The sequence below is a fragment of the Protobothrops mucrosquamatus genome, unplaced genomic scaffold, assembly GCF_001527695.2.
Source record: "Protobothrops mucrosquamatus isolate PMUCROS unplaced genomic scaffold, P.Mucros_1.0 scaffold_246, whole genome shotgun sequence".
NCBI lineage: Eukaryota > Metazoa > Chordata > Lepidosauria > Squamata > Viperidae > Protobothrops > Protobothrops mucrosquamatus.
The window spans coordinates 80,508-101,026 of NW_015386322.1; the positions used below are offsets into that span (position 1 = coordinate 80,508).

General features: G+C 34.0%; 1 protein-coding gene across 1 annotated transcript in view; it reads right to left on the bottom strand.

Moving 5' to 3' along the window:
- Positions 1 to 20,519, bottom strand: part of ANO1 (anoctamin 1) — a 157,585-nt gene that overhangs the window by 58,944 nt on the left and 78,122 nt on the right. Inside the window, exons 3-7 of the mRNA XM_015830583.1 lie at positions 19,877 to 20,055; positions 15,761 to 16,087; positions 7,214 to 7,312; positions 4,686 to 4,837; positions 3,399 to 3,453 (exon numbers count right to left, since the gene is read on the bottom strand). Coding sequence (XP_015686069.1) covers positions 3,399 to 3,453; positions 4,686 to 4,837; positions 7,214 to 7,312; positions 15,761 to 16,087; positions 19,877 to 20,055 — 812 coding nt within the window. The remainder of the gene's footprint in view (positions 1 to 3,398; positions 3,454 to 4,685; positions 4,838 to 7,213; positions 7,313 to 15,760; positions 16,088 to 19,876; positions 20,056 to 20,519) is intronic.

Sequence of the window (20,519 nt, forward strand, 5' to 3'; positions counted from 1 at the left end):
CTATTTCTTAAGAAATTAAAACAACATATTCACATTTTCTCCCTTTTCCTTCCCTTCCTGAAATTTACATGCTATTCCTTGATGTATCTAAGTGGTTTTCTGAGTTAAATGAAATAAAATCTATGTAGAAATAATTGTGTTTTCCCTAACATGGAGGGATTTATGGAAAAATCAATTCTCATAAATTCTATATGGTAGCAACTGCCATTCATTAACAATGTAAACTCGTCATAGCTAAAGTAAAAAAACTTTTTAAACATAGGTTTTAATAAAATACATTTGTTAATAATATTAGCTGGCCTGTTTTGTCAAAATAAATGGGAGGAAAACAGGGGACAAAACAAACCAGCAATAGAATAATGAAACAATCTTAGGGCATTATATGTTCTTCAGATAAGAAAAGTGGGAGTTGAAGCAGAATTTATTATGGTATTTGGTATAGGATTACTGATGACAGATTAGAATATGGAGGAAGATGCAGGAAGTACACAAAGGCAATAACATTCCTCATGCAATTTATACAGACTCCTTGGTGCTATAAAACTGACAAAAGGAATCTACTACAAGCTGAATACTAATCCACAGCAACTTGTAGTTGGCTCTGGGTATTGGAACTTCTTCATAATGCAAATATATGTTAAATAATCTGAGAAATACAGCCTTTAGTTGCATCCCTAAATCACTTACTACAGAAGATTCATGAAATACATCTAAGCTTATTCCTTGTGAAGTAGGCACAGGAATGCCCTAAGGAATGTAATGTTAAGCAGTTCAGACAGGAGTTATTAAGAGGAATTCTGGGCAAACATTTTACAGCAGAACTGGTATGCCATGATATTGCAATGTTTTCAGGGAGTCACTGTGATGATGTAGAGCAGAGGCATTTGTAACAAGAGGGGAAGGGGCTAAAATAGTTTGCACAACCATAGATTGAAGACCCTTCCTATGTTCCCCTCTGTAGACAACTAATACTGGAATTATTAGTATCATTGCAAATTATCAAATTTCCACAATGTGTGTGTGTGTGTGTGTGAGAGAGAGAGAGAGAGAGAGAGGGAGAGGGGGGGGGAAGGCTGATTACTTCTACAGACCTGGGCATTGTCTGTTCACAGGAACAATAGAGATGAACCATAGAGTAGCAATGCAACACAGGAAACAAATACAATAGAGATGAATGATAGAGCTGCATATAAGGTAAATGTAACACCCATAACACACAACTTCCAAAATGATAAAAGATAACATAGGAAAAAATAAGTCTTTCTGCAAGATTTTTACTTATTTACTGAGAGCAGCTGCTGCTAAATCATACAGTTGGCACTTCAGAAGCATTTACAGAATTTAAGAATGGAAGACTTTCCAATAATACAGCCTCTATATTACAGTTCTTAAGGGTTACATCTTTGTTAAACCTTGGTGGCAACATCACTCTGAAAAACCCTGAGGGGAGAGGGGATTAAATTGGGCAAGATAAAGCATTATGATCCAAGGCCCATCCCTTCTTCATGTATTGGATTAGAGTGCCACTTTCATCATCTTGCCTGTTCTGATCCCCTTCAAGTCATGCCCTTTAAGGTAAGGTTCAATTTTCAGGGCTATCACTAATGCTATTGACCACAGAAGAGGATCAAGCAAGGCTCCATACTAAACCATTCCTAATCAAAGTTCATTTTAATTCTAAGGTAGGCCAGCTCAACCACACAGTTTTTCAATCCCTAAAACTTTTTGGGGGATACATTTCTGCCCTGCTATATGCAGATGATACAGCGATACTCCTCAAGGATTCCTACTGGCTTTCAAAGAGTAGAGGGCCCTAACTCAGGACTGTAAGGAAAACTTGCTCAAACTTAAGTATCAGAAAACCAAAATCATGGCATTTTCCTGAGCCTCAAGACCTGCTAACAGAATGCAGATGGTCACAAGCCTAAGGCAGTATCATACTTCAACTATTTTGAGATAGTTTTTCACTACCAGCAATAGGAAATTCATGGAGATTATATTGCTTTCAGTGCACAGAGGAGCTCATCTGCCATTCTTAAATATCTTAGGACATATCCATAACTCCTAAATTGTCTGAAAAGAGTCATTTACATAGTTTCTTTACAATTGGATTCATTTTCTAATTTGCCCCACTGAAGCTTAAACAAAACTTTTAAGAGCAGCCCTTCAAATCCCAAACAGTATCTCCAATGTCTGTGACCCAAGATAGAGGCTTTAGACTCTATCTCTTGCACTGGACTCACATGATCGGCAATTATTTGCAATTTAATTTGATATTGGTAGTAGATATTAAAATCTCACTCTTGAGCCTTTCTGTGTATTTCTACTTGGCATAAACTACGGGTTACTTAACAACAATGGTAATTGGGACTTAACAATTTCATTGCTAAGCAATACAGTTGTAAAGCCAACTTCACATGCTTGCATTGCACAGCATTGGCAATCCTGGCAGTCACCATTGCCATCATTAACTAAAAATCATGGCTCATTAAGGGTGAACCTCATGTGACTTCAACTTGCTACTTCGTGTTGACTTCCCACAAAATCAATAAAATAAAATGAAGAAGCTGGCTGGAAGTTGCAAATTCTGGGCAGCTTGCAAGCAGGTGGAGGGTGGGTGATTACTAGACTGAGGCAAAGGATGCTCCTGCAAGTGTATTTGGGCTGGAGAGGGGTTCTGCAGTGCCGCACAAATGTCTGCAGATTACAAGATCCCTAGAATCTTGTACTCCGTAGGGGACTCCTTGGGAGAAAAAGCAGCAGGGATGATTTGTAACCTTTCCTAGCGGCTTCCCCTTTGATTCTGCTTGTAAAAAGTTAAGAGGCAAGCTAGGAACAAACCACAGTTAGATTCTAGCTAATCATTTTTAGCTGTCAGTATGTCTTCAGCCATTATACAAAGCCATTAACTAATAAACTATGTTTGCTTTGGATTTTTGTTCCTCTAGTTATTTTTTGATTTATTTTATTTTTTGTGTTATCATTTGTTTGCAATTGATTATTATTTTTTTCTTTTTTTTCTTTTTTTAAGATAAAAAATAAAATGCATATTTTAGATTGACTAGTAGATACGGAGAACTTTTTGAGAGTCATAATTCAAAAGTCAATTCTTTTTGAGAGTCATAATTCAATTGAGAGTCATAATTCAAAAGAATAGTGGGCTGGGACAAGAACTCAATTTTATTTTATTTCATTTACATTTAATTAACATTGAACAGTATTCTACTCTACTCTATACTCACATATTTAATGAGTTTTCTCTTCTATCAGATTAAAAATTAAGATATGACGGAGAGATGCATGATATAGATTTTTCATATAGTGAATTATATAGAAATCATGAAAACAGCTAAAGAGGAACATCATATTACTCTAATATTTTATAAATACATACTTACTATGGTACTTCTAGTTTTGCTATCAAAAAAGAAGTCTTTATCAGAGAGGTCAAACCTATGAAAATATTAGAGAAGGAAAAGAAAAAATGAAATAAAAATGAATAAATGTAAAGCAATATACAACAGAAACATATTGTTTGGTCAAAACTTTATTTCAACGAAGTCTTCAAAAAGTTGCTACTCTTCTTTTGAAGCATCAGAGTTCAAAAGCTTTCAGCTATTAACGTATGTCCAACCCATTGCATGTAGGATATTATGTTTAATCTCAACTATTCTTGCTGCTTTCTAGATAATGTACAGATATGTTGCTTGAGCCTACAATTCTGATGATATCAAAACATTGCTTTTCAAGAAAAAAATGCACAGTAGAATCATAAGGGGGTACATATAGCTATATTTCTATAAACTAAAAGTCACATTCTTTATGACTTTATGAGAAATATCCTTTAATGATTGCTAAACTGAATACTATCACATGGAGGCCGAATTACAATATAAAAAATGTCCTGCTTGATCAGATCCTTGGCCCATCTAGTTCAGCAGTTTATCTGGACATCTGCACAAAGAAGCCCACTAGTCTCTCAGTAGAAGTTTATACCCTTTAATTGACTGCATGCTGTTTTTCCTTGTAATACAACTTATGGTTGCTTTTCTCATGATTTGGATTGTATTCTGCTTGTGGTAAAGATATTACAAGACAATTTGGCCATAGAATGTGATGCTGCTTGGATGTTTTCTCTCTTGAACCACTTTTGGGAAAGTGTAGCATACACTTTCTCTCTTGAACCACTTTTGGGAAAGTGTAGCATACACACTGATGAGTTTTTAATAAAGAAAAAAGAAAAAACAGCCACATAAGCTACCTACCATTCTTTTATTAGTCTTAGCTTTGGGAGTTCAACTATTTGTATCTAGCTATTTGTATGTCTTTAGAAGCCTGATTGAATTCAGTTGGCTTATTTCCCAATCAGTCTGGACAGAACTATAGCCTGAAACTGGAATCCTGTATCTGTTTACTTGGGGCGTCTCTTGAACTCAGGGGGATTTAACTTGCACGTGGGTATAGGATTATTCCATAAGTCCTTAAGGGAATTCATCATGACAAAAATCCTCCATGACCTAGACAAGATCCTGTTTATTTGGAAAAATGATAAATTTAGTGCAAATTGTATTCAAACACAACCCTACGCATTTCTATTAATATTCACATATTTGAGCCTAATGCTATTCCCAGGGGCCACTTCTGTTGTAAATGACATTAATTAAAACCAATGAACTTTGACTTACAAGTGTTGCTTCTCCCTTGAGAAAGGATAGGAAAGTCGTTTCACTGTCTGATGCTTATGTTCTGCTACTTTAGGTTGAATGGGTTCTGTTATTTTTTGGATTACAGAATTGATCTTTTTCAAAAGGCCATGAGGTTGATGAATTTGATACACCTAAGGATTGAAAAGAAGTGTGTTTTTTTTAAAAAAATCGTACTTCATTTAAATCATTTGTAGAACATACCAAGTCTTAAAAGAAGTACAACTTTTAAACAGGATAATTAAAATTAGAAAATTATTATGGCTGGTGGTGTCCAAATGTTGAAATGAAGGGTCATATAAAGATGGAATCATAGGTACACGAATTTTATGCAATTACAGTTCTAATCATGACAGAGTGGCTTCCAACAACAGAAATTGGAGGATAATTTCCATATTATATAAACTTTCTGTGAGCAAAAAACAAAGCAACTTTTTGTTTATAATGTAGCCCCCATTACATTATACAAAGTTCTGCTTCCAGCACCTTGTTCTTGCTGGTTTGAATCATATTGCTTTCATTTTTCTGATCAAGGAGCCTCAATTCCTTCTGATCTCCTTAATTCAGATTTTCTAAAAATGATGGATGGGTTACTTTAAATTTGGAAATATAATTAAAATAAATAACATGATAAATAGAACTTGATCAGAAACTGTTACAAAATTCAAGCCTAATGTTTAATTTTAGTTTTACTTAAAATAAATTACTTTGTACTCTAAGGCCGTCTCTTCTTCCATTAGAGACATTTCCCTCCAGTGTCTGGGTTCTGCACTTAGTATGTCATTAAATATTGAGCCATTTCTCAATTTTGCACCCTGAACAGGTACAGAAACATCTTTCAAAAGCCTAATATTCAATCATATAATATTCTATGGTGACAATGGGCTTTTAGAATTGTATTTCAAATATTCATTAGAAATTAAAGCTAGATTCTACCATTCTTTTATTCTTGTAATTCACATACCCATGTCTATATATAGAATCATAATTTCACCATAATATAGCCACTAAAATAATTCACTTTGCAAACTTTCTGTAATGAAAGAAATATTTGACTGAAAGTACAGAAATAATCTTATTTATATAGACCAGGGGTGTCAAACTCGCAACATCATATGACGTGTTGCGATGTATCGTGCCTTTTTTTCCATTGCTGGCAATGGGGTAGGGGCGGTTTCGCCATGATGCATCCAGCTCACGGGCCGGCAGTTTGACACCCCTGATATAGACATACATTAAAATTTCCAGAGTAGAGACATAGACTAGAATGTTTTAAACAGTTTGTTGCACCTAGTGGTCATACTCAGTTGTAACACAAAGCTATAATCGATAGGTTCACTCATTACACAAAGCCCAAAACCTATTATGTTTGAACTAGGGCAGGGGTGTCAAACTGCCGGCCCATGGGCCGGACACGTCACAAGGAAACCGTGCCCACCCCATTGCCGGCAATGGGGAAAAAGTTCCGATACATTGCGTGGCGTCACGTGACATCGCGAGTTTGACATGTCTGAACTAGGGTATTAAGTAAACTCACTGAAATCAATGGGACTTAAATAATGATATGTTAGTCATGATTTCAGTAAATTTATTCTTACTATGATGATCCATCCCATCCTCTCACAGGATCCTCTAGAACTGTAGTTTCATAAACTATGTCTAGGAAAGAAGAAATTTAGCAAAGTTAAGGCATGCCAGCTACACAGATTTATGTCTGTAGAATAACTAATGGCCTTGTTTGCTTTAGTGTAGTCATATTTTTTAAATCTGCTTTATTTTTCATGTTGAAATTTTTCTCAAGCAAGTGCTGTTTCTTTATGTACCATATGTCAAATTGCCATTCTAAAGGCTGTCTTGAATGCCAAGGGTCCGACATAAAATCTAACATTTTAGATCTCAACATGCATCCACATTGAAGACAACAGTGGTTTTATTTGTGGTGTGAGATCAGAAAAAGGTAACAAACACTTAATTGCAGAAGACCCCTGGCTACCTTGTACTTCCCAAATATTCTGGACTATTATTCTATATATCATATCCAATATGGTCAATGTCAGAGAGAAGAGCATCAGCTTGCACATTGTTAATATCAGTGAAATTAGCACTCTAGGATGGGCTGAGTGGGATGGCTGATGGCAACAGAAAAAAACCTGCAGCTGAATCAAAAGCAAACACAAGCAGCCTGTCTTATGCATGATTTTTGGAAAGGCATGTGATAAATATTTATAAGATTAACTACAAAATGGCACCAACTATGTCTACATATCTTTTAAGGAACAAATTTCTGCAATGCAGTGCAATGAACATGCATAAACATTTATATCTTGCAGCATTACACTTCATACATTGCTCTATAAATTGTGTCACACACTGTACCAAGAGGTTTAGTTAAATAACCTGGTTCTCTTACAGGCAGACAATTTTAATTTATGAGGAGACTATGAAAAGAAGTTAATGTCATGTCATTTAAATGTTTAGACCTCCTGATGTTAAAGAATACTAAAACTAACCTTTTTTGTGGGCATCTTCAGTTTCATAAACTCTGCTTCGCGGCACAAAACATTCCAAGGAGCATGAATTTTTATAAATCCAAGACCATGTATTTTTGTCTTTAAAAAAACAGACAGAAAAAATAAACCTTTAAACCAAATAAAAATAAAAGCACCATTTGTTCAATTTCATTTATATTGCGCTGTGTGTTTTTCTTCTTTAAAAGGAGAAAATAATGATTATGGGGCAAATAAAGAAAGGCTGATGGAAGATATATGGACTAGGTAACGCATTTTGGCAGAAATAAGCAAAACTCAGTCTAAATAATATGTCTTAAATAAAGCTCTCGAAATCAACACTAACATTAAATGGTACTCTTTTCAAATGAAATATTGCTACTATAAAAAGTTACTAACCTAAATCTATCAGTTGAACATTGCAATATGACAATTCACCAGAAACATTTGACTACAATTTATTACTTGTTTACCCTTTACAGAAGTTCCACTCACTGTAATTAAAATTTTACTTTATGCTCAAATTAATTAACATCTTCAAATTCCTTGTCTAATTGACAAGATGATTGTTTTAATATTAATCATTTCAGATACATCAGGCCCTTTTATCATCCAATGTATTAGTGCTAATGGAGTTCTTGGGCAATCCACTTCGACAGTCCTACAGATTTTTGTTTTTCAGACAATTAACCAAAGTCTGTGCAAGTTAACCTTTCTAAGAAGACAAGTTCCAGAGCTAAGATCTCTTTTCTGTCTTCGATTTGATTGCCATTACTCCTGTGCTAGTTTACACAAGCATAAAAACTTGTTTTCATACTGCTGCCCTGAACACCTGCTTACTAGAAATACATTACCCAAGAGACATAAATAGCTGCCAATCTCAATATGGCAGAGCTTCAAAAACATGTATGGTATTAACTTACTTCATGAAGGAGAATTTAATCAATTTAATATATGCTTTCCTTGAAACAAGCTTTTACTTTTACTTTTAAAGTCAGCAATAAGGTTTTAGTGACAGCCAACCACACAATTACAAGGAATTCTTTTGCCACATATGTCATTTTATTTTTCTGTGAACATCGCCAGACATTTGCTTATGTTTTTGGTGTCACATTTTGCTGAGTAGTGTCTTACCATATAATTTGATTCATGCTTGGAAGACAGTTTAGTTGAATTCAATTATTCAATTCAATGACTCAATTCAATCTTATAGATTCAGACTTATACTCTGAAGTTATTATAGAATTACAGTACTGAACTCTAATGCTCTACGTTTTTCCTGGGATTAGGTCCTATAGAATACAGTAGGGCTTACATCCATATATGTATTCAGTTGTACAACTGGTATATCAAAATGACTTGAAACAAACTATTTATTTAAAATGAGTTACAGCAAATATAAATTGTAGTTAACTAACAATTAACAATGTGCAGTTCCAATTATACACTGAGATTTTAAAAAGTCATAATACATTATTAAAGATGACTGCTCATATGTCACGCTGAATTCACTGAAGCTTCTTTCCATGTAAGCATTTATAAAATAAATGCAACATTATAAATAATCTCTTAATATTATATTCAAAGAAGTGGGTTATTTCTTTTTAAACCACTGTCATAATTCTTTATTTATTAAATATTATTAGTATTGCCTTCAAGTCAACTTTTGATTCCAGGTGACTGCCTGGACAAATACCTGCAGTTTTCTTAACAAGGTTTTACAAAAGTGGTTTTTCATATTCCTGGGGCTGAGAGAGTGATTTACATAGGATCTGGATTGATTATAAAAAGGTAATTGATTCACTGATTCATTGTTATACTATTGAATCATCATATGTTTGGAAACAACCAATATCAATTAAAACATTAGAATGTTTATAGAAAAAGAAATGGAACAATGAAAGTCAGAATTGGTGGTTGGAAGTGAAAAAGACAAGCTTGTCAATATTAGTAGAAGCATCTTCCCTTATCTCCCTTATTATTTATCATTGCTATATAGTCCTACTTTCAGTGATTTTTGAAGAAAACAAATCTTGGTTATCAAATTGTAAGAACTAATAAAATGTCACATTTGCTTTATATTAATGATCTGAAGCTTTATGAAATTCAGTTATTAACAAGCAGTATAAGAATTTTTAGCACAATGGTATTTGGCCTAGAGAAATGTGCAGTAGCAATAAATGGAGGTAAAATCATGAATAGTAATGGAATTTAAATACTGAATGGCTAAATCAGCAGCAGCCATCAGGATGGAGCCTACAAGTATCTAGGCCATTTACAGTTGGATAACATCAAGCATGGACAAGTTAAAAATGTGATTAGTAAAGCATATCTCCAAAGTGTAAGAACATTGCTAAAGACAAAATTAAATGGTGGAAACACCTTCAAAGCTTTTAATTAATTAATTTATTTAAAACATTTATATAGCTGCCCATTTTATACCAAACTCGGGGCAGCTCCCAATCAAGAATTAAAATAACATAAAAACCATATTAAAACTATTTAAACCATAAGCAGTAAAAACAAAAACATGGTGCCAAGTCAAGCTACTGACAAACAGTTACCAATACCTAGTCCGTACCTGTGATACGATACACTGCTAGAATTATTAACTAGATGCAAGTTGAACTAGACAGTTTGGACTGAAAAACAAGAAAACTGATATCGATTCATTATACATTAAATCCCCATAGTGATATCGACACATTACACCTGCCTGCAGAAATGGAGGCAAGGTTTACTTCAAGTCAAATAAACTTCCAAAGAAGAAAAGCATGCACTAATTATATAAAAACAGCCAAGAATGAGCATTGATGCAAGTTAAAAATTGGAACTCATTGAATGTGCAGGAAACACAACATGAATATCAAAATAATATAATGAAAACACAAAGAGAATGCTGGCAAGGAAAAGTATTAAATTTGTACAAAAGATTAAGGGGAAAATGAATTGAGATAACACCTGGCAATAGCTAACAACTGAAACATTAAAGAAAAGAAACTGAAGGCTTGATTTTGGCTGCTCAAGAGCAAGTTAATTGAACTAAGGTAGAGGAAATCTCTAAGCTACACCAACAACCTGCTAATGCATTTGAAAGTCTTGATGCTTATAGTCAGCTAGACCAAAATAGATAATTGATTATTGATTGATATTTTAATTTAGCTAGCAGATATATTAGGCCAGCAAACATACTGTGTTCCAAATATACTTTTTTCTGAAATAGATATTCAGAAAATTAGATATTCAGAAGATTATTCACACTGAATAATCAAAGATTCGTATAACTTTCACCCAATATAAAATGAAAACTCCCTTACTACTCACTTTTCCCTTACTACATGGGAGGTCTGGCATGATAATTATTCCAATGTCACGTAAATTAGAGTTACTTGTGTTGAAATGCATATGCCTAAGGTTTTCTGTTTTAATTAACCTGGCATTGTTTCATTTATATCTTAATTATTATTCAAGATGTTTTATTTAACATATTATACTACCAATTTCTAATCACAACCTAACTGCATTTTGGAGCCCAGCATTTAATTTAGAATATCTGCTAAAAAGTTCCCATGAATAAAGTTAGAAGCTAAAATAGTAGTATCAATATTTCTTTTGCACAGAGACTTGGAATTCTTATAATCTTTAGAAACAATGACAAGAGTAGTCTGTGGTCCTTTTGAACAGTTTTCCTTAAACATAGGAAAGTGTTACTATGAAATTCTAAACACAGATGAATCTTTTTGTTTAAAATTGTCTGCCCTATTCCTGTATGCAACATGATACAAATTATGTTGCTTAAAGGATGCAGAATGTCCATCAGCACCTTGAAAATTTACACTGTTGAACAGGTACAGTATGTTACGAAACCAATCACTTATTGGTTTGGGTTGGAAAATATATCTTAAATTTCCTCATTCTCTGCCTTTCAATAAAGTTTGACATGCATTGATTGTAGGACAATCTTTGTCTAAATTTGTGGAAATTAAGATGTGATTCTAAATGCCTTTGGAGTTCTTATCATACTTCTAAGATTATTTATACTTTACATTTATTTACAACATTTATTGGGTGCCTATTTTACCATAAGGTAAGTCTGGGAGGTTTACAGTCATTAAAATATGTCTATACGTATACATTGAAATATAAATAAATTAAAATCAAACATTAAAATCTAAGGACATGTGGGGAGGGTGGAGATGGAGTGGAAGGAGATGGGATCTGCTGTTACTCGATCAACCACCTTACTGGGCTGTTCCCCCAATGGGGCCCCAAGCCAACTGGCAGACATACATTTTTAGGCCCAGAGGGCAGCAGCCACAGCAGAGAAGGCCCCCCTCCTGGAGTCCGCCAGCCGGAATAATCAGGCTGATCACAGCATGCCTCCTCTGCCAGTACGAGTGGGACAGGTCAATCCCAGTGGGGTGAAATTGTCCCTCAAATAACCTGGTAGGATAGATTTATATCTGCAACAGCATTAGCTTTTTAAGCTCTATTTTAAAAAAAGCATTTTAATTAATTTGTTTACCTCTAACACTTAAATCATTCTTAGAAAATGGCATTTTTCAGCCCTGCATGTTTAAAACTACAATATTTTTTTTCAATCCATAAGATTTAATTCAATGATGTATAGGACAAAATAATGAGGTTCATTTTATATCTTCCATATAAGGCCTGATCGTATGATCAACATCAATAATTTGGGGATATGGTTTAAGTAAGCTTAAGATAATGGATTAAGAACATAGGACTTAACCATCAATATGTGTTTAGAATTTTGCCAGTAATACAACTTTTAAAGACATAGCTTTCGTCATGAAATGACAACAAACTTTTATTTAATGTAAAGGCATTTCTATCAATGATGGAATGATTCTCCCTCCCTTCCTCCCTCTCTCTCACACCCACACACACAATCTCACATCTGGACACATACCAAACTTTTGACAGGGCATTATCATTGTATACATGTGGTCACATGAATGGACTAGTTGTTTTGGATTATATCAAGGCTTGTATAAAATAGGGAAATTTTATAGGAATAGCATCATAGTTTATTATAAGAGAATTTATAGCAGTCTGAATTAGTTGGGGTCCTAAAGGAAAGGAAACAAATCTGGCAACATTAAGCAGATTTTCAGAGAAAACTTGTAAAAGTGTGTATTTCTACAGGCATTCTACTGGGATTAGAGTGTACTGGGATATTTCTACAAAATCCTTAATTTTTTCTTATTTTAGTAAATATGACTCTTGTTTTTTAGTTACTCATCTTCACCCTTGCGTAACTTTCCTTGCAAAAGGCCACTGGCAGAGAGGGACACATCCCTTTGGGGAATAATACTGTTAAGTCAAAATATACTTCCGTGGGAATCTCTCTACTTGTTTGTTTTGGAACTCTGCCCCTTGAAGAAAAGCATATTCTATTTATCTCTCTATTGTACAGATTGATACATGGGCTGAAATGACTATGAGCTAAGGTAAATTCATTTGAACACAACATTAGAAGTCTGCAATACTGTCCTTTATTTGCATGAATTATTCTTTCAGAACTAAAATCATTGCACAGATAGAATAGTAATTCCATGGAAATGGTCATCTATCTTAAAATATTATATCATGACATCGCTATAAGTTGTGGCTTTGTCTCTAAATTCAAAGTTTTCCATTGAAACTAAATCCACGCCTATTCAGGACCAAAAGAAGAAAATACTTTTTTCTGAATGTGTTGAATTGTCCTCCTATGAAGAAAGACTTCACTAACTGAGCCTCCTTAGCTTGAAGTAAGAGCTAGTTGGTATAGTGGTTCCAGGCTAGAAACCATGAGTTCTAGTCCTGGCTTAGGCACAAAGCTAACTGAGTGACCTTGGGCCAGTCAGTTGCTTCAGCCCTAGGAAGGAGGCAATGGCAAAAACCACTTCTGAAAAACCTTGCCAAGAAAATTACAGGGACTTGTCCAGGCAGTTTCTGAGAATTAGACACAATTGAATAGAAGCGAAAAAAGAAGATAAAAATTTATATAATTGTATATAAATTTGTTCATGTCCAGAGATAATAGGAAGAAAGGAAACTTTCCCCATTCTTACAAAGTTAGAAGTTTAAGGTATCCACAAACATTAAATACAATCAGTTTCAGGACCAACAAAAGAGAATACCACAGCAAAAAACTATGGAATTGGCTACCAGTAGTTGTAATGGTAGCCAATTTCTGCCATTTTAGAAGTGGACAGAAGAGGTTGATGGAAGAATAGCCTGTGAATGGCTACTCACACTGATTGGCTCTTTACCTTCTCATGAATTATAGACAATTTACTATATGCCATAGCGGTTGAGAAATGATGGGGTTCTCTATACTCCAGTTCAGCCTTGAGCTTTCCAAATGCATCTAGTTGGCTATGGTGTGGCCTGGAACATTAGACGACCTGGATCTATGATTTGATCTACATGTGTCTTTCCTATGTTCCTATCTCTGTAAATTTGGAACTTAAAATATGTAATATAAAAAATTTTTTAAATAAGTTTTTATAGCCTATATAGAATCTTTTATATTTTCTATCCAGTATAACCCAATGAACTGTTGCAAAACCTGAATATAATGGGAATATGAGAATCTATGTTCAGTAAATTTATTATTGTCTCTTTTCCCAAGTTTATTAAATGTATTATGAAAGATATATAGTATTACAAACCATGAATGATGCACAAGACATTATCACTACTACTATGTTTTACTGTTCCATCTGGATATGGACCACATGTATTGTTTCTGCTTCCTTCTATTGCCAAAGTTTCTTTTTGTAAGCAAGCTGAAAACATTGTTATTTATTTTAGCAATGGCACTCTGGTAGACTAACTCTAATTCATTTGTATGCATATGTTTTGATATCTTTTTGTATTGCTTTGGTACATAACTTGCATTTTAAATTCTATATAGGAAATGTTATTATATAATGTGGGGATATGCATAACATGATAGGCAAAATAAAAATATTGTAAATGAATAACATGATCTTGCAAATTAGATTAGATTCTGTCTTCTTATATATTGGGGTTAACATGGGTTTCAATTGAAAAGCAGTACAGTACTCCTCAACATGAAGCATTATATTTGAATGAAAGATTCTATTAAAAAAATTATAACCAATACCTGCCCGTTAGTTGTCCCAGATATACATAGATTATGCCTCAACTGATCAAAGAGAGAAGCAAACTGGAATTAAGGAGAAACTTCCTGACAGTGAGGACAATCAGCCAGTGGAACAGCTTACTCCGAGAAATCGTGGGTGCTCCATCACTGGAGATTTTTAAGAAGAGACTGGACATTCACCTATCTGAGATGGTATAGGTTCTCCTGCTTGAGCAGGGGGCTGGACTAGAAGAGGTCCCTTCCAGCTCTATTCTATTCTATTCATCATAATTTAATCTCTCACATGACACATGGATTTAGTTGTACCACCAGAAATTCCTGCCATTTGAGAAAAATGCTGCTTTATTACTATTATTTTGCTTTTTTTCTTCTTTTAACTATACCACATTTTGCCTAATTTCTTTAATGATTTCTAAAATCATTGCTCTTTGCTCAGGCTCTAAAAATTCACCTGTCTAAATACTGCCATGCTAAGTGTCCTAAAAGATATTGAGACTAATTCCTGGTAACTACATGTACCAGTCTATGTACATATTTTGACAATACAGGAACTTTTTCCTGCTTCCCTTGGGATTTTCCCATCAAACTTTAGCTAGCTTGGCCCTGTTTACCCTTTTCTAGATCAGTCAAGGTTTCCTAACTGCTGCCACCTGGTCCATTGTTGGCTGAATGCTAATAACATTCAATACCTGGATAGTATTCTACCATCATGTTTTGATAGGAGACTTTGAAAAAAGCTTAAGGAAAGCTCATCAATTTCACCTTAAGAAAACTCATCAATTTTTCATTTTAAAATGATCACTTGAGAAAGTCCTTATACAGGTTTGTTAAATATAATGTCTCTTATACAGGTTTGTTAAATATAATGTCTCTAATAAAATAGTGTTCAATTTGCATTTTTGTACAATCACTTTTAAGAGGAAGTCCATTATATAAATAAAGTTGACAATAAATGCACCAAACATAATGTATAATATTTTGTGTGAATAAAGGCTACATGTTCGCATTTATATGCAAACAGAGTTTGAACATGGTATTCGTATTATGTATGTATGTATATGTATGTATGTGTATGTATGTGTATGTATATATGTAGATGTAGATAGACAGATAGACAGATAGATGAAAAAACTGCAGTCAGCAAATATTATCCCATAGAAAACTATATATGATAAAGAATGCAATGCAAATGTTCCTTCTTGTAGCTTGATAAATATAAAATATGGATGCCCAGGACCACATGAAAAATACATTATATTAAAGACTAGTTTCCAAGTATGTTAGAAAAAAATGCTTAATTGCATGGGAATCTATGAAGGCTTTGAAATTCTCAAGAACTTTTCAGCAACTAATCAATATAGTAATTATTTTTATATGCACAGTAAAATAAAAGGAACAAGAGTAATTACATCTTCATCTCTTTCTAGCTCAAGACCAGCCTGCATAAGGTTGCTTTCATATTCTTCTCTGCGGAATCTCTTGTCATCTTCATGATAATCCATGTGAGGTACGCTTTCATCCATGCTAAGCTGCCCTCCTTTTCCAGGAAGTGGTTTATCTTGCTTAACACTTCGAGGCGCCAAATCATTGAAATGGATTCGCCGAGTGAGTGTCCTACTAAATGAGGACTTCTTGTAGTGGTAAACCAGAATATAATCCACTTTTCTTTTCCCATCTCTAAAAAAAAGTCCATATTTGCAGTTGGCATCTGGATCTTGTGAGAATGAATTTAATAGCTGTAAATGAAATGAAACAGATTGAAATAAATGTTGACATTAAAAATGAAAATAGTTAAGGATTAAATAGTTATTTTTAGGCACAGCAAAGATCATGGATAAACTTGCCAGACTGTACACTTACAAAACACTGCACTTTAATATTTAAAACTTTGTTGATGGGCCAGGGGCCTGAAATGGTAAACAAAGAACAAACAAATAACAAGCCATCTGAGGTAACAGATGATTTCACTCATTTGTTTTGCACAGTACACTGGCTTTATGAAATCTCTGTATGTTAAGATCTCAAGTTACTACATCCTGAAAATCATTAGCTGATTTTCTACTAAAGATACAGATCGTGTTGAGTGCTTTGGTCTTAAATATGGGTTGAGATCACGTGCTTTACTCTACAAGGGATATTTGTCTTTTTACTATTGACAAATAGATTAATGTTATATTCAAATATTTGTCACTTTTCTTCATCATCTGAAAAAGAGATCAGTTTTAATAGAGAATGAAAGAAAACAGCTGGTCATATAGCCCAGCCAAAAAAGATTCATGGACTTCGGCCAGTAAGGGACCAAGGTTCAGTTTTTGCTTCATTTGTGATTCTTTCTCATGGAAAATTAAAATGGAAATACAACTGTCATTCTACCACCTGCAGTTTCATGATAACTGGAAGTAGTATTGCAATTAAAGTTGCATTTTTTCAAAAGATATATGCTTTTAAAAATTAAGTTTCTAAGCAAAAAATGTAAGACTTATGGGTCCTAATTTATCTTTCATTACAAGTATTTGTTGCTTATTTGTAGATCATGATTAAGAAAACCATGGCTTAATATAATATGTGGGCACATTTAGCGTGGATAAACCAAGTTTACTCAGAGATGTATAGCAGGAGGTGTATTTGATTTACAATTCCTAAAACAATCACAACACTTAGGATTGTTATTTTATCCCCTCAAACTCACAAACTAAAATGTAGGTCACAGGATAGAACTTCTAAACAGAAGATAGCTTTCAAAATGCTGAAGTGTCAAGTGCTACATAAATAGATGCACCTGTAAAGACTTTTGCAACTCACTACATTAGGAAAATTTGATACCTTAGCATCACCATATGACTAAAAAGATTGAGTTACTTTGAGCAGTGAAAATTCATGCTGATGTTTCAGATTGGGAATGCCACTTATAAACCTACTTATCCTTAATTAAACAAAGTATTTCAAATCATTACTTTATTGGACTGAAAGAAGAAAGAAAACTATCAATGCTTCCAAGTTTGCATGTGTGGTCTTTCTCCAGAGACCATTTTTTTTATATCTTGGACTGAGGCATAAAAAAAGATGCTTCCTTTTTTAAGGGAAAAAAAGTTTAATCCATTTTTTTGTGCTTTTTGACAAAGATACCCTGACCTTTTGAATTTGTGAAGTATTTTTGTTTAAGAACTTTAGTAAGTTTTAGTATATAAATTCTAGCTAAAGTGACTAAATGTCTTTACAATCTGGAGTAATAGATTTAACTAGGTTTTTAAGAGTAGGCTGGTCCACTATAGAAAATTGCATATAGACAATTTAATTTTTTTAGTGATCGATTAAATCTAATATAGACTTCAACTCTGTTTCTTTGCTATATTTTTATTTCTTCTTTTTATAGTGTCTACATTTATGGCAGGGGACATAAAGAGCAGTTTTTAAAGAATTTCAATCTTTTTATTCAGGGTGCGTGCCTGTTTAACTGTCTGTATACACACACACAAACACAATTTACTTTTCCATTCATTATCACTGACAATGTCTAATTAGTTTCTTGTTACATGTGTTTGTATTGCTTTCGTGTCATGTTTACTTATTTATTTATAACAGTAAGAAACCTAGCAGATTTCTCCCCTGGAAAAACATGGTTGTTTCAAGTCCTCTAATATTCTTTCAAAGCACTCAATCAATCTTGTGTTGATTCATAGTTTTGCAATTTAAGAAATTAAATAAGGGCACAAGATTTTATTGAATGCAAAGGGGTTCCTTTTCAGCTACGTTGCTTCATTCAATTCCCCATTACTTGCAAGAATTGTCTAGGGGTATACAAATATAGAATTTAACAATCATTGTTACCCCAGTTATGAATGACCACAATGGTACCATAATTCCAATGCTTACATAGACCTCCCATTCTGACCAAATCATGTAGACGCAGGATTATATTCTTTCCCCTTTAATATTTGCATAGTGGGAGAGATACACAGAAGTGTGCAATTACACACATAATTGCAACATGTGCCTCTAAAAGTATTATTTCCATGTTATTATGCTATTACATTATGTTATTGTTACACTGATTTCAAATTTTCACTGGAAACCCCAGAGTTAAGTTTTATAACAAAGCCTTTCTCCTTAAAAAGAATATACAAAGCCTACATACATATGCATTGTTATTCCTGCCAAATGCCATTTAAATTCACTAACCAATAAGTAATTATTAATGGAAAGGGTACAATTTTTTTTTTTCTTCACCATTTCTGAAAGGCAATTCGGCTTCTAGAACTTTGCAAGTCATAGTTCTTCTAAGTTCCTTTCTAAGTGGGGGTAATTATAATGCTCTATCAAGAAACAAAACATTGGGTTCCAATTTTCTTAACCTACTTTCTTTTTTATTCTTAATTTTATTAGTTCGCCTAATCACAAGACCTTGTCCTATTTATTAGTAAGGTTTTTTTAACTACGCCATTTGTACTGTTATAACTTTGTCTTCTCTACATATATGGATTTCTAAGCCTATTAACTTCATTCTTTTATTTGTATTTGTTTGTTAGATTTATGTCTCCATTTTTTTCAGGACTATACTGCACTCCTTCCTCCAGCTTTTTTCCACAACAACATTCTTGTGCAATTCAAATTATCCCTCAAATTTAAGTAGCTATCCATAGGTTGGGGCCTTGGTTCCTCTGTCTTGCTCCAATACTTTAATTGCTATTTCTTAAAAGCTTTTGCTATCCTATTTGATATGTTAAAATCATAGATTTGATTTTTCTTTTAAATAGTTGAAACAGTGAGCTTTGAAAATTGACTATATATACAAAATTGGCTTATGTTAAGATTATCACTTTGTTTCTGCTTAAGGCGCAAAATAAGCAGAGGTCCACAGGTTAAACTCTGCCACTATTACTATCACAAAATATATGTGCCAATAAACGTCATAGCCTTTGATATTTTCAATCTTTAAAACAACACAGCTTAATTTAAAAATTCAAATTAGACTTGCATGTGTGTAGCTTAAATACCACTAACATTTTAATTCTGATAAACAGTCGCATACTTTTGAGGATTGCATTGATATAAATATAAAAATCAATAAGATTAATCTTACTTTGAAAAGTTATACATCATGGGTACTTAAAGATTACAAGTGAAAAAAATCAGAAATTCCGTATTATTTCTATAATGCAATTAGATGCAAAATACTTACTTACATATTTGTGTGTTTATACATGTGTGTGCATATACAGAATTGTAAACACACACACACACACAGACACACACACACAGGTGTCTATCTTTTTTCCCATATGATTCTTCAGAATGATGCTGTTCCAAAGAGAAACTTTTCATTCTTATTTTTTATAAATGACCCAAAAGCTATGCCGTGTTTTTAGTGACTAATGCTTGAAATAGCCCTGCATTTGGAAGGAAGAGAGTACTATGAGCTGTACAATGTCAGCCACAAAATTGCACGGCACTAGGGAAACTAACCTGTAGTACCTGGATGCCCCCTTAATCCACAGACCAGGTGAGAAAGCGGCTCTTCTACTTACCGTACTTTCTGTCCGAACATAGCCGATGTCTTCAATAGCTCTGATGTTGATGATGTGGATTCCCTTCTCCTCGGCAGGTAATGTGGAGTATTTCTCATTCATCCTCATTGTTGTTTCATTAGAGGCATCTCTGAAATTTTCTGGGAGAAACTCCACCCCATGAAACGAACCGTCAGGGTCTAAAGAAAAGGGAAACAGCTTAGCTTAGAGCTTTTCGTGGCATCTCGTTTCCAGCTGGAACATGTCCAGGTCTGCCTCTCCCCGTCTTTTGTTTTCTGCTCTTTGAAAGGACCTCCCCTGTCTTCTCTCCCTTATGCTCCCCGGCTCTACTCTGAACACTTGTATGCTTTGCCCAGGTTCCTTCTTGGCTTTGGCTCGGCTAATCAGCACTGTAGAAAAGATTCTGTGTCACAATATAGATGCTGCCAGACTCTTTAGACTGCAGTAGCAGCTGAATGAATTGAATGTCTAATTAATTGTTTCACAAACAGCCATTACAAATTCATTGTCCTCAACACACAAACAAATAATAGTAGCATATAAACAGAACAAAACAGAGACCCACACGGAATATGCTGCATGCTAACTTACTTACACAGCCGTACCATATAAATAATGTTATAGTCAGAACACGAATTGAGTC